Source organism: Lissotriton vulgaris, chromosome 5 (genome assembly GCF_964263255.1).
Source record: "Lissotriton vulgaris chromosome 5, aLisVul1.2, whole genome shotgun sequence".
NCBI classification, from domain to species: Eukaryota; Metazoa; Chordata; class Amphibia; order Caudata; family Salamandridae; genus Lissotriton; species Lissotriton vulgaris.
In genome coordinates, this window is record NC_141693.1 from 1,803,375,601 (window position 1) to 1,803,389,384 (window position 13,784).

The following is a 13,784-nucleotide window of genomic DNA, read 5'->3' on the forward strand; positions in this document are numbered from 1 at the left end:
TGTGTAATTCACAAAATGGGCAGATGCGTTTTAAGTATTATTTCTTTAGACTGTTAAATATTTTATCTTAATAACTACCCACTAGTTCAACCTTTAAGTTATATTCAATGAAATAAGATAAGAGGTTATTCTTGTTATGGGACAGTTAAGCTCTGTTGATGAAATCAAGGTCACCACATAGGTTTAAAATCTTACCTACATCATATTAAAATGTGCTTCGCTTAGGACCATTAATATGGGAAGATTCCTAGTTATCATATAGATGGTAGCTTGAATCTTGCAGGGATTCAATTGTTCGGCAATTAACTTCCCACATACTTCTGTCTCATAGGGTACCGGATGGAGACAAGAAACCTGCCGATCAGACCAACAGAGGAGGTAAGTCAGACAAGCGCCATTGTGTGCTTTAATTGAAAGAATGGAGAGGGGCTCAATCCTCCCGGTATTATTGTCATTCTAGAGATATTTCGGGGTGCTGGTCATACTCTCCATGCATGCTGAAAGGTTCTCTAGGGGATACTTGCTGACTGTAGGATCTTTTCAGTAAATGGGGCCTTTACTCTGTGTCTGGCACAGTTAGTTGTTACTGTGCATTTTCTGTGGTGGGTGCTGTTGTTTTACCATTGGTTTTGGTTTTCTTGAGGTGCTGTTGTACATGGACATTCCGAAACGTCGTTCGCTCTCGTCCTCCCTTAGGGCGCTACACTGGCTCCCGGTGGATTGTAGAATCATGTTTTAAACTCTTTGCCTTACCCATAACGCATATTATGGCTGGGCCTTTTGGGTTTAAAGACCATTTTTAAACAGTATGTGCCCTCCAGAAATCTGCAGTCTGCAATAAAGAATTTCCTTGTTGTTCCTCGGGTTAAAAAGATGAGATGGGGCGGGAGGGCCTTCTCACTTGCTGCTGCAGGTGCTTGGAATTCTCTTCCGAACTCGCTCTCCGGGCAACAGGAACACTTGCTGTTCCGTAAAGCCCTCAAGACATGGCTGTTCTCTCGAGGATCGGTTTGAGTGAGAATCGATTTTGCCTGCATGATGTCTGCTCTCAGCGCCTTGATGCCCTTGGGCTAAGTTCGCGCTTTAAAAGTTGCACATTCATTCATTCATTCTGTTGTACTCCAAGTGGATCACTAAGTTACTCCCCTATATATTCCACTCCCCAAGGATACCGATTGGGAGCAATAAAGTGCTATTGAGGAATTGTCTTTAGACGTATGCTTTGTGGGTTTGAGTCTGGCCGGTTAATCTGTAGGGCTGTGTTACTTGTGAGTAGCTCTAAACATGTATTACTTCAGCTGGACCTTGCTCTTTTCCAAGCGGGTGAGGGTGACCATTTTCTTCTCTAGTTCGATAGTTCAGATTCAATGGCAGATGGGGAGTCTCATAATGCTAGGCTTCTTTCTAAGATCTGGCCTAGTGGCTGGGGCTTCTGCTCGGAAACCAGGCTCGCACCTCCGATTTGGCTCAACATCCTTTTATTCTGAGCAAATCACTTTCTCCTGTGCCTAAAAAAATGTGTAACGTAATCTGGTTCCCTTGTAAAGCCACTGCCTTAAGTGGAAGCTTTATATACAAGACATAGTTGCTGCCTATTTATCTTCCATTGACAAAGCCAATAGTCCTGACTTGTTGTATATATGTTGTTAATTGTTGTATCCTATATCTGGATGCAATGACAGAAACAGCAAAATACAAGTGGGGCGGCACACTATGCTAAGCACAGATTTTTAGCGTATGTTTTTATGCCACACCCTTAATTACATTGGCCACGCCCCTTTAAGAGACCCCTCAGGTTTTCTATCCCACTTAAAGCCCTGTGTAAAGCACTCTAAAACCATTGGGCCAAGTTTGTGCTACATAAACATGAAGAAAATGCAGGAACAGCCTCAGCATTCCTGGTCCTGATCAAGGCATTTAGCTCACCTGGTGCAAAACTTTGAAACCTTTAACATGCTTGTGAAGTTAATTCCACGTTTTACCAATTCTTGACTTTGGGTTTTCATTTCACAAAAGGCTTTCTTACAGCATCAGCAATCAAGCCTGTGACTACCAAATTATATACAGATCTGGGCAGTAGGCACATTATCTCATTGATCTATTTAATGCTGATATTGGCTCGATTAAGCAATGATCATGATTGAGTACAAACAAAAGTAATCCTTAACATCTTTCTGCATGAAACTTGCAACTCTTAATGTAATCAAAAAGCCATGTCTGGAGACTTAAAGGACTAATGCTTCCACTACAGTGGCCTATGTTCGACCTCATTGTCACAGGTTCAAATCCTGGCAGGTTCACTCATCCTTTCATCCTTCTAAGGTCGATAAAATGAATACCATTGAGTTGAGTAACAATAAACATCTGTTATTCGGTGCCGAGTCACACTTGGGTGAACATGCCCTTTACAAATACACGTTATGTTTATGATATCAGACCAATAACAAAGAACAACAGTTTATGTCTTTTTTATTATTATGCCATTTTGTTTTGATGTTGTCCAAATTAAACATTTTTTTCTCTCTGTCAGTTACAAGGGTGAAATAATCAGACAGCTGCCGAAGCCCAAACAGCATCTTCCTAAAGTGATTCTGTCCGAGAGGCGTCCGAGTACCCCCTACCCTTCTGCCACAGGCTGTGGCCATTTTGAAAAACTCTCCATGTACAGCTTCTGTGGATTCTTCAAGGCTTCTTCAGCATTTTATGTCGGTCTTTTGTCCTTGTCTTTGATAGGGTTTTTTCCTCTGTCTTCAATGGGAATGTAGTATGTGGTCTCAGCTCCCATCGTCTTTATGTACATGCCCCTGATACCATCCTCTCCCCTCTACACTTCCCCTTCCTACCATCCTCTCCTCTTTACACTTCTCCTTCCTACCATCTTCTCCTCTCTGCACTTGACCTTGACAAAAAATATCCTCCTCACTAAACTTCTCCATCACCTTGCCTTGATTACCCTGCTTCCTCTCTTAGTTCTCTTCCTCCTGCTGTTTCAGGACTTCCATGGGTGTGTCATCTTGTTTTTGCAAGAAACGTACATTAAAGTTGTTACTTTGGCTGATGCAAACTTGACTCCTGTCTCTGTGGTGTAAACTATGTACAATGATCAAAAACGGTTTAAAGAAAGTTCGAAGACTCAAACAGCAACACAGGACATCAATGTTTTAAAATTGTTTAGTGCTTTGTGCCCAAAAAAGTAATGCATGATAAACTCAACACAAGAATCCTTTTGTCTTTATACATGTATAGGAACGAAGCGGGTTCCACTCTCACTGGTCCGCTGTGCTTTTAGTGAGTGACTACCTTATTGTTTATTAACTCCACATTCTGAGTCAGAAGGGCGACAGACCCTCACCAAGGCAAGTGCCATGCTTCACCATAGGATCAGCTCCTTACTGTAGAAGGATGTTGTAGGTCCCTGTGGGTTTCAGAAGAGCCCTTTAACAATCTATATCAGTAAATGGAAGCTCTTGCTTGTTCCTTGTGTTTGATTTGCCTCAGGGGGGAGTCAGATCCACAATTCATTTGGTCTACAGATAGTAGGCCACAAGAATACAGTTGCCTCAAGGTAGAATTGACTCCAGGTCATTGGTGCTCCCTAGCACAAAGTTAAGAAGAAAAGGGGTTTAGGACCATTCATGTATTACTGGTCAACATGTTTCTACCCATCTCTTTAGCTCACAGGCATTCTTCAGGACTAAGGGCCAAAAGTGCACAACTTACAATTTCCGAGTGTGCATTGTGTAGGTGAAGGAAAGAAGGAGAGGTATTATTTTCGTTATTACTCACTGAAAAGTGAAAACAGTGAGTGATGTGAGTGACAGCACTGGATGCTTCAAGTTCTTGCTTGTTGAGGCAGAAGCCCAATCAACGGCATAAAAACATCAACATATGAATAAACTGCCATGTTTTAAAAATATTTTTCTGCTACTCTGTGGCAATGACATTCCCCTTTACCAAAGCAAGGGGTGGTGGCCAGACAACCATTTCTAAAACAAAAGCTTCTGTGGAGGAAGATGGAGAAGCACTGGAGGGGAATGATGGGCTTTTTCCCGATGTGCCAAGTGAGAGCCAGATGCTGATCCGGCTGCAAATCCCTATTTAGGGTTGTGTGGTGCCAACAGCCTAGTTATTACCATAAATGCAAGGCAAAAGGGCAGGGGTCGTCAATCTGGTGGGCGAGCCCCCTTAGGGGACCTTAACTGATCCCAGCGAGGGCGCAAGGCTCTGGTCAAAAGAGGCATCCTGCTGATAGCAGTGCTTGGTTTTAAGCTGAATACAAGTGATCAGCCGCCAACAACTCTGTAATTAGCCATTTTAATGTGTTTAACATAACTCTAATGTTTAAATAAGTCAAAACATACTTAAACATTGCAAATTGAATACAATAAATGTAAACAATTCTGAGGGGGCCCCCCCCAATGATTTTTTTTTTGCTGAGGGCCGGGCATTAAAAAGTGTGAAGAGCACTGAAATAGGGTGCTAATAGTCACTAGTGTCTGCATGTGTGGGTAATAATGCAAAATTATAAAAATGATGTGCACACCCAATTTATCTAAGAAAATTGAGGAATACCAGAGGCACTGATGAACAATGGTTTCTATACAGCTAATAAATACTAATAATTGCAGAGTCGTGGTATTATAGGTGCACTGTTGCATAAGCAATGAGAAGACCTGCAGTCAAATTTTCTTGTTATTATGCAGACACTTGTGCAGACTGACATCACTTCCAACAGCCCACAGCCAACGTCTGCCCCAGGAGAGGCTCCCGATCCACCACAGTGAGCAGATTCACTGCAGCAGTCTGAGGTATCAGGACCTTTAGTCCAATGAAGTCGATGCTCCCCCGTTGCATCTGAAACGGAAAAGACATCACGCTGCTCCTCAAGCCCATATGTTGACCCACAGCAAGACCTAGCTCTTACGAAGGTGCTTGTATTTAACGTTAGGACCTGGTGAGGGGGATTTTGTGGGTTTGGAGCTCCTTGCCACTAGACATAAGCTCGCTCTAGATCTCCTTGCATTAGACATAAGCTTGCTCTGGAACTCCTTGTCACTAGACATAAGCTTGCTCTGGAACTCCTTGTCACTAGACATAAGCTTGCTCTGGAACTCCTTGTCACTAGACATAAGCTCGCTCTAGATCTCCTTGCATTAGACATAATCTTGCTCTGGAACTCCTTGCCACTAGACATAAGCTCGCTCTAGATCTCCTTGCATTAGACATAAGCTTGTTCTGGAACTCCTTGCCACTAGACATAATCTTGCTCTGGAACTCCTTGTCACTAGACATAAGCTCGCTCTAGATCTCCTTGCATTAGACATAAGCTTGCTCTGGAACTCCTTGTCACTAGACATAAGCTTGCTCTGGAACTCCTTGCCACTAGACATAAGCTTGCTCTGGAACTCCTTGTCACTAGACATAAGCTTGCTCTGGAACTCCTTGTCACTAGACATTAGCTCGCTCTAGATCTCCTTGCCACTAGACATAAGCTTGCTCTGGAACTCCTTGCCACTAGACATAAGCTTGCTCTGGAACTCCTAGTCACTAGACATTAGCTCGCTCTAGATCTCCTTGCATTAGACATAAGCTTGCTCTGGAACTCCTTGTCGCTAGACATAAGCTTGCTCTGGAACTCCTTGCCACTAGACATAAGCTTGCTCTGGAACTCCTTGCCACTAGACATAAGCTTGTTCTGGAACTCCTTGCCACTAGACATAATCTTGCTCTGGAAATCCTTGTCACTAGACATAAGCTCGCTCTAGATCTCCTTGCATTAGACATAAGCTTGCTCTGGAACTCCTTGTCACTAGACATAAGCTTGCTCTGGAACTCCTTGTCACTAGACATAAGCTTGCTCTGGAACTCCTTGCCACTAGACATAAGCTTGCTCTGGAACTCCTTGCCACTAGACATAAGCTTGTTCTGGAACTCCTTGCCACTAGACATAATCTTGCTCTGAAACTCCTTGTCACTAGACATAAGCTCGCTCTAGATCTCCTTGCATTAGACATACGCTTGCTCTGGAACTCCTTGTCACTAGACATAAGCTTGCTCTGGAACTCCTTGTCACTAGACATAAGCTTGCTCTGGAACTCCTTGCCACTAGACATAAGCTTGCTCTGGAACTCCTTGCCACTAGACATAAGCTTGTTCTGGAACTCCTTGCCACTAGACATAATCTTGCTCTGGAACTCCTTGTCACTAGACATAAGCTCGCTATAGATCTCCTTGCATTAGACATAAGCTTGCTCTGGAACTCTTTGTCACTAGACATAAGCTTGCTCTGGAATTCCTTGTCACTAGACATAAGCTCGCTCTAGATCTCCTTGCATTAGACATAAGCTTGCTCTGGAACTCCTTGTCACTAGACATAAGCTTGCTCTGGAACTCCTTGCCACTAGACATAAGCTTGCTCTGGAACTCCTTGACACTAGACATAAGCTTGTTCTGGAACTCCTTGCCACTAGACATAATCTTGCTCTGGAACTCCTTGTCACTAGACATAAGCTCGCTCTAGATCTCCTTGCATTAGACATAAGCTTGCTCTGGAACTCCTTGTCACTAGACATAAGCTTGCTCTGGAACTCCTTGCCACTAGACATAAGCTTGCTCTGGAACTCCTTGCCACTAGACATAAGCTTGTTCTGGAACTCCTTGCCACTAGACATAATATTGCTCTGGAACTCCTTGTCACTAGACATAAGCTCGCTCTAGATCTCCTTGCATTAGACATAAGCTTGCTCTGGAACTCCTTGTCACTAGACATAAGCTTGCTCTGGAACTCCTTGCCACTAGACATAAGCTTGCTCTGGAACTCCTTGTCACTAGACATAAGCTTGCTCTGGAACTCCTTGTCACTAGACATTAGCTCGCTCTAGATCTCCTTGCCACTAGACATAAGCTTGCTCTGGAACTCCTTGCCACTAGACATAAGCTTGCTCTGGAACTCCTTGTCACTAGACATTAGCTCGCTCTAGATCTCCTTGCATTAGACATAAGCTTGCTCTGGAACTCCTTGTCACTAGACATAAGCTTGCTCTGGAACTCCTTGCCACTAGACATAAGCTTGCTCTGGAACTCCTTGCCACTAGACATAAGCTTGTTCTGGAACTCCTTGCCACTAGACATAATCTCGCTCTGGAACTCCTTGTCACTAGTCATAAGCTCGCTCCAGATCTCCTTGCATTAGACATAAGCTCGCTCTGGAACTCCTTGTCACTAGACATAAGCTCACTCTAGCTCTACTTGCCACTAGACATAAGCTTGCTCTGGAACTCCTAGCAATTAGACGTAAGCTTGCTCTCAAACTCCTTGCCACTGGATATAAGCTGACTCTGGAATTCCTTACCATTAGACTTAAGCTCACTCTGGAAATCCTTGCCATTAAACTTAAGCTTGCTACGTCCTTGACTCTTTTCAAGAGAAAGCTGAAGGCTACTCTAAGCGGCTATCGAGCGTTAGCAAGGCACTTTCTTTCCCCATTAATGCAAAGCACACTGAAGATGCCTCTGGCGAATGCAATGCAAAAACAATAAATACAATTTAGCAAATTGATTCCAGCAATAGATCTGCCGGTGAGACTTTGAACCCTCTGCTTCTCCATGAAGTCCTAGTCAGAGTGGCCATCTTTTTCGATATATGTATATATGTATATATATATATTAATCTGGTTTGGGGGATCCTCTGTATATATATATATAGCGTGAGGAGCAGGAGAGGTTTGGGCATAAGGTGCCACATCCTTGTCAATGTCTGGGATTGAACGTTATAAATAGTATCTGAGTGGTTGCCATATGTCCTTCGGTAGTGACGTGTGGGGCTGTAAAGAGTCATTCACTCCACTCCTAGCATCACAGAAGGTTAAGTCACCCATCCATACCCATTCAGCCGGGCAAGAAACATCACACCAATGTATAGCAACTTGCTTCTTGGCCAATAGTAATACAAATTTCAGTAAAACGATGAACACTTGTCAGTATAGGCTTAACATACCCTAACAGGGCCAATAAAGGGGTTGAACTAAGTGCCTGCCCCGTCATGCGGGAGAGTGTGCAGTGGACTGCATTCTAAAATGCAAGTATAGGACAGCAGTTCCTAAGCTAAGTTGGCAAAATCAGCATACTCTGCCATCTAGAGCAGTGATGTGATCTAGTCGGGTCAAGTTTAGTCAGGAAACGGGGAGGGGCACAGGCCCGGTGCAGGTATTTAAAATGCAATCATTTATTGCGATGATTATTGGAGATCTGCCTGGATTTCTCACAACAATACCACATTCTATTATGTAAAGTCTCTCTCCCATGCAGCCCTTGCTTTCTCTACACCAAAAGGGTTTCAGCCGCTTGGAAATGTCATATAGGCGGGATACTAAATGAACGTTATCGGGGCTGTGATAATCATAGTGAGGGGAGGAAAGTCGCTTTGGGGCATATTATCAATACAGGCGATAAAATTATTGCTGTTTTACTGGCAGAAAATGGCTGCTAAAATGGCGATAATGGGCTTGATAATATGCTTTATGGCACTGTTTCCCAAACTGTGGTCCGCGGACCCCCAGGGGTCTGTGACACATTCCCAGGGGGTCCTCAGGCAATCATTTTAAAAGCACTACAAAGTTCCTTGTAGAATTAGCAGTTTTCCAGCAACAATAAAAGTGTCAAGATAACGTCAATTATTAATGTACCTGCTGGAGAGAGAGATGAGTTTTGTCAACTGGCAGCTTTGAATGTAGCACAGAAGGTTAATATGCCTGCTGAAAGAACATGTACCATGCATTTAAAAAACAGGTTTTTCTGTGCATGGGTTAGTGGATTACTGATTTTGTCACTGGGATTCTTTTGTTACTGTGCATTTCATAAGTGATCATCGTAATTTAGAACAGTGACCTATAAACTGTCCTCAAAGAGCTGCTTGCAAACTGCATGGTACAAGTCAGAAACATGTTTTTTCCAAGTCTTTCATTATCCTGATGCTGCTAAAAAGATTAATTTGGGTGGAAATACATTTGTATTGTTCAATTCAATGCTAACCACTGCGTTATGTTCTGAATCCTGAGTATGTGCTTCTCCAGACCAAGCACTCTTTAAAAATGCCTACCAGTATGAATGACATGTGAATGCTACACCTTGTAGTCGCATTTGCGTTATGTAACATTTGCTATACACTAATTTACACATACGAATCATTGTCTCTATGGTGCAGATTTACAAGGAAAGTGACTCAGTGTGTGTCGCAAGCCATTTGGCATCGCCGCACTGAGTCACTTTCAAAGCACAGGGATGTGACATATTTACAAAAATATGTTGCATCACTGTGTTTCCCCCTGCGCTGGCACACAAACTGCTGCCATGCGCCTGCACAGGCACATTTGCCCCATGGTACAAGGATGCCTTTGTCGTGAGCAGATTGTTAATATGTATGAGCTGCGTTAGCACACATAGAACTTGCAAAACGTCATTGTTTTACTGATTGTTTATGTGCGGAAGGGACACCTTCCTGTACATAAACAATAACCAGACGTGATATTCTCTTTCTATGTTATGCATGCTGCAGAATGCAACACGCATAGAAAGAGGAAAAAACTAGAATAAATGAATACATTTCTCCTCGTTGCGCCTCCCTGTGCCTCCCCTGGGAGGCATAGCATTCAGACACATTTCCAGATTTACGAATTAAAGTAAATCTGGAAATGTGTCTGGTTTCGTGGGTGTTGGGTGGGAACGCCCACAGCAACACCCATGGAGCGCCCCTTTCACGCAAAGTGCTGTGTGCAAATGGGCCAAATTTATAAGACGAGGAAAAGTCACGCGGGGTGGCTTTTCCTGCCTTGGAAATATGGGGTACTAAACTGCGCGACCAATGCGTCACTTTTTGTGACGCACCCGTGGCGCAAGGGGCTTGTAAATCTGCCCCTATATGTAAAGGGCTCTGACATCCTTCAATGGTATGAGAGATGCTATAAAACAAAGGAAATACATGTCAGAGGAGCTATGGAGAGATGAGTCACTGTTGGAGGTTGATAAGAAGGAATCATTGAAGAACCCCAACAAAGATTGTCGTATCCTTTTTTGCATAGTAAGGTCATCATTTACAATTCTCTAAAAGCTGATACAATTCAATATATAATGATAAAGTTGTTGTAGAGTGCACCATTGTTTCCTAAATTTTCTTGGGGGTGGAGTGCCTCCAAAAAGCCCCCTTTATAGTAGTCAGGCTCACTCACTGCACTTGGTGTGCACTGTATGTGGACTGGTCTGAAAACATTTGCCAGGGCTGCTTTGGGTTTCCAGTCTGGCCCGGGCAGGAGCCTTGTACTGCGAAATAAAACCAACCATTTAAAAGTTAGTCAGGGAGATGAAGCACTAACCTTCCTGTTTTTTGCAAATTCTTTCAATATAAAATACTAAAATCCTTAGTAATTTGAGTATTTGTTTTGTGTGTGCATCTGTTTTTAGTGTTTTCGATTTACTGTTTTAATGTTTGAAATTTAAATCATACAAATTGCTTGGGGGTCCCCGGCTTCCAGTGGTGACTCAATGGGGGTACTCAGGAGTCAAAAATTTGGGAACCACTGCCATAGAGCATATTATCAAGCCAAATATTGCCGTTTTAGCGGCAGTTTTCTGCCGCTAAAACAGGGATAATTTTATCGCCTGTCTTGATAATATGCCCCTAAGTTCCTGAGGGTACGACTGAAGAGTGGTGCATAAAGTGCAGTGGAGCCGGTGTAGGATAAACCTATCCATGGAAGTCGCATCATGGCCCTCAGTCAGCGAGGAGATGGACTGTAAGATAGAGTCTGTAAACAAATAACCCATGCTATGGAAATGGTACGTGCTTAGTGTGCGCTGAGTCAGCGACTCCCTGGTCAGCAGGAGCCAGGCATTATCAAGAAGGGGAATATGAGGGGAGTATTACATGTCAAAACCCAACAATCGTTTGATCCTGGTCCAAGCCCAGTATGTGGTAGGTAGTGTCTGTAACTCAGCAGGGGTCCTGGGTTAAGTATGTGTAAGTGTGGTAAGGAGGTACAACGAGAGGGCCTGTGTCCATTTCGGTTTAGGATATTGCAGTCTGGCATTTAGATGGTAGCAGAAGTATGTTCTTGAGCTACAAGACAATAGATGTAAAATCAGGGAGTCTGAAGCCACCACCGTCATAGGGCAGAGTTAATGTATGCCAACTAATCCTAGGGTGCTTGCCACTGCCAGCCCAAAATCAGGTGCATGAGCGTACTGTGCAAAGTTTTGAAAAAGTTTTTCGTTAACACTATTGGGATGTTAAGAAATAAATATTAAATGTAAAAAAATGGGTAAGAAACACCATTTTGATTACAGCTATTCTCCCTGCTATAGAGAAAGGGAGCCAGACCCAGCGTTCAATTTGGGTGGAGAGCCGATCAATTTCTGAGCCCTAGTTAAGGCGAATAATCTCTGAACTATCCCTGTGTAGATAAAGGCCAAGTTATTTAGCAGAGCTCGTACACCATTGCAGGGAAAAATCAATAGGGCAAGGGTCAGTGCCGTCTGTTAGGGGGAAAAGCTCAGATTTTCTCCAGTTGATGGAGAGGCCGGCGAGCTTCTAACACGCCGGTGGGACGCGGCATCGGGGGCTAGACAGTGTGCAGTCACCCGAGGGCCACGCAATCGGAAGACATGTGTACCACTGTGAAGACCGTTGCAGGTACAAGGAGGCTTCGCAACAGCTAAGTTTTAAGTGAATCTCCAGTGAAGTTGAGAATTGGAACCCCTTACAGCCCTGAAGAAGTTGCGTGATGATTCAGCAACGGAAGATGTTGGCAGTATAAAGTTGATCATGGTTTGATGGAAACCATTTTTAATTTGGGAAGCTTGCAGCATTCAATAAAGTTGTGTCAGGCCAGCAAGCTTTACCTGTTTTTAATGGTGTGAATTATATTTTTAGATTCTCACAGGGTTCCAACGGGCACATATATGAAAAACATTAGGCACTGATTGTTTACATTTTTCTATCACTCTTAACCTATTGGTTGGAGATTCTTCCAAAAGGAGAACTCACACTTATCTTTTCTCTACACAGAGAGAGAGTGACTGATGATGACAAGTGAGCATAGTAGCGAGTACCAGCCGGCAACCCCCTGGGTGTTTCTACCGTGAGGTACTCTCTCTCTTCTCCCACACTTTTTTACACCTCACTCCTCCACTTCTGAAATGCAAGCCTGCACCATATTTACAAGAATGTGGTGCAGCATTGCATTACCCCCTGCGATGGTGCTAAGTTTAGCAACTTAGCGCCAATGCAGACCCTCTTGCACCATTGTGCAATGGTGTCTGGGTGCAAGGGAGGATTCCCTTCGAGCACATAAGCAATCCTAGAAATGCCATTCATGCTCCTGCACGAATGGTGGAAAATTGGGCTATAACAACACAGTCATACCTTGAAAGTGCAGTGGTCCTTTCTCAAGAGCAAGACAAATGGCAATATCATGGTCTCTGTAGTGGAGAAGTCTGGCAATAATGAGACGGGGGTTGCCCCCGATACTTGCCGGGGACCGAGAGACATATGTGCCCTCTCAACCATTAATGTAGGTGTGAACGAGTCCCTGCCAAAAAGCTATGATAATAGATTCTCAACCAAAGTGTCCATATGTCCGGTGTTGGTGGTCTCAGCCACCCCAGCAATTAGAAAGTTGTTCTGGCAGGAGCACACCTCCAAATCTTCGATCTTTGGAGCCATCATCTTAGGAGTCCACTTCATGTTTTCATTTTTTCGAGATGTTTATTCACTGCAGTGCCACCCTCCTCAATCTCGGAGATTCATTGCTCGCCAGCGTCTAATCTAGTTTCATGTCTTTCCATGCGCTCTTGCACACCATCTAGGAGCCTAGAGAGAGCGTCAAAGCGAGAGTCTATGGCCTTGACAACTGATTTCAGTTCGGCCATTATGGCAGCAGCTCCCTCTGGGGGGGTAACACCATATAGGGATGAACCAGCATCTCCCTCAGTGGGGTCTTCCAAGCCCTGATGCCGGGGAGTCCTGATTGAGTCAACATAGAGATACTGCTGCTTAGGGTCACTTTGACCCATTGCACTACTCTGAAAATGGCTCAGGAGCAGTCAAAATTTGATGCACTAAAGGGTACGCACAATGCTATGAGTCAAGGGTGGAATAGTAGGGAGTAGAAAAGGAAACAAACCACGAACGAGGCGAAAAAAAGGAAAAATGCAATAAGGACGACAGGCAGCGCTCAAGTGACTTTGTATGAAATCACTCCAAACAATCAGCAGGGCAAAGACATCAGTCACATCTTGCAGTGACACATGGGCAATGAACTGTCTGCAGCAAAGCTAAGTCGTCATCTCAGGGAGTGTCCAGGCACTTAGCACAGGAATCAATATCGGAGGTGAGGCACTCCAACGTACCTCCAATCTAGTCAGCAGGATCAGGCTCCCAAGGTCCACAATAGGGCCGGTGTCCCACAGCACCCCCCCCCCCCAAATGTAAAGAGAGGGAGAGTCCAGGAGAGCCCACAGCAAGGCAGCACCCAGGAAATGCTAGGTGGCCTCCAGGCAGCTCTTCTGTGTGTGAGGAGGCGATATACTAAGCTCTGGCTCATGTAAGTAAGCAGCCGCTGCACCTCTCCTCCCAGCCAGCATAGCCCATTGATACAGGGAGGGAGTCGGGTAGCGCCAGGCCCCACAGCAACGTAGGCCAGTGTCATCCAGCAAGGTTTCCAGCAGTATGGAATCAGCACACCAGGTAGAATTGCCTACCCATCCTCAGGCTTAACCGCGGCCCCTGTCACT

At 44.2% G+C, this 13,784-nt stretch overlaps 1 protein-coding gene across 2 annotated transcripts in view; it reads left to right on the plus strand.

The window, feature by feature from the left end:
* The window catches only part of LOC147717224 (keratin, type I cytoskeletal 17-like), a 109,459-nt gene that overhangs the window by 18,259 nt on the left and 77,416 nt on the right, over positions 1–13,784 (plus strand). Inside the window, exons 7-8 of one of the 2 annotated variants that reach the window (XM_086924173.1) lie at positions 332–378; positions 2,531–3,135. In XM_086924173.1, the coding sequence (XP_086780299.1) occupies positions 332–378; positions 2,531–2,547 (64 nt within the window). In that variant the 3' untranslated portion in view covers positions 2,548–3,135. Of the gene's footprint in view, positions 1–331; positions 379–2,530; positions 3,136–13,784 lie in introns of those variants that run through there. The other variant, XM_086924174.1, reaches the window with a different exon arrangement.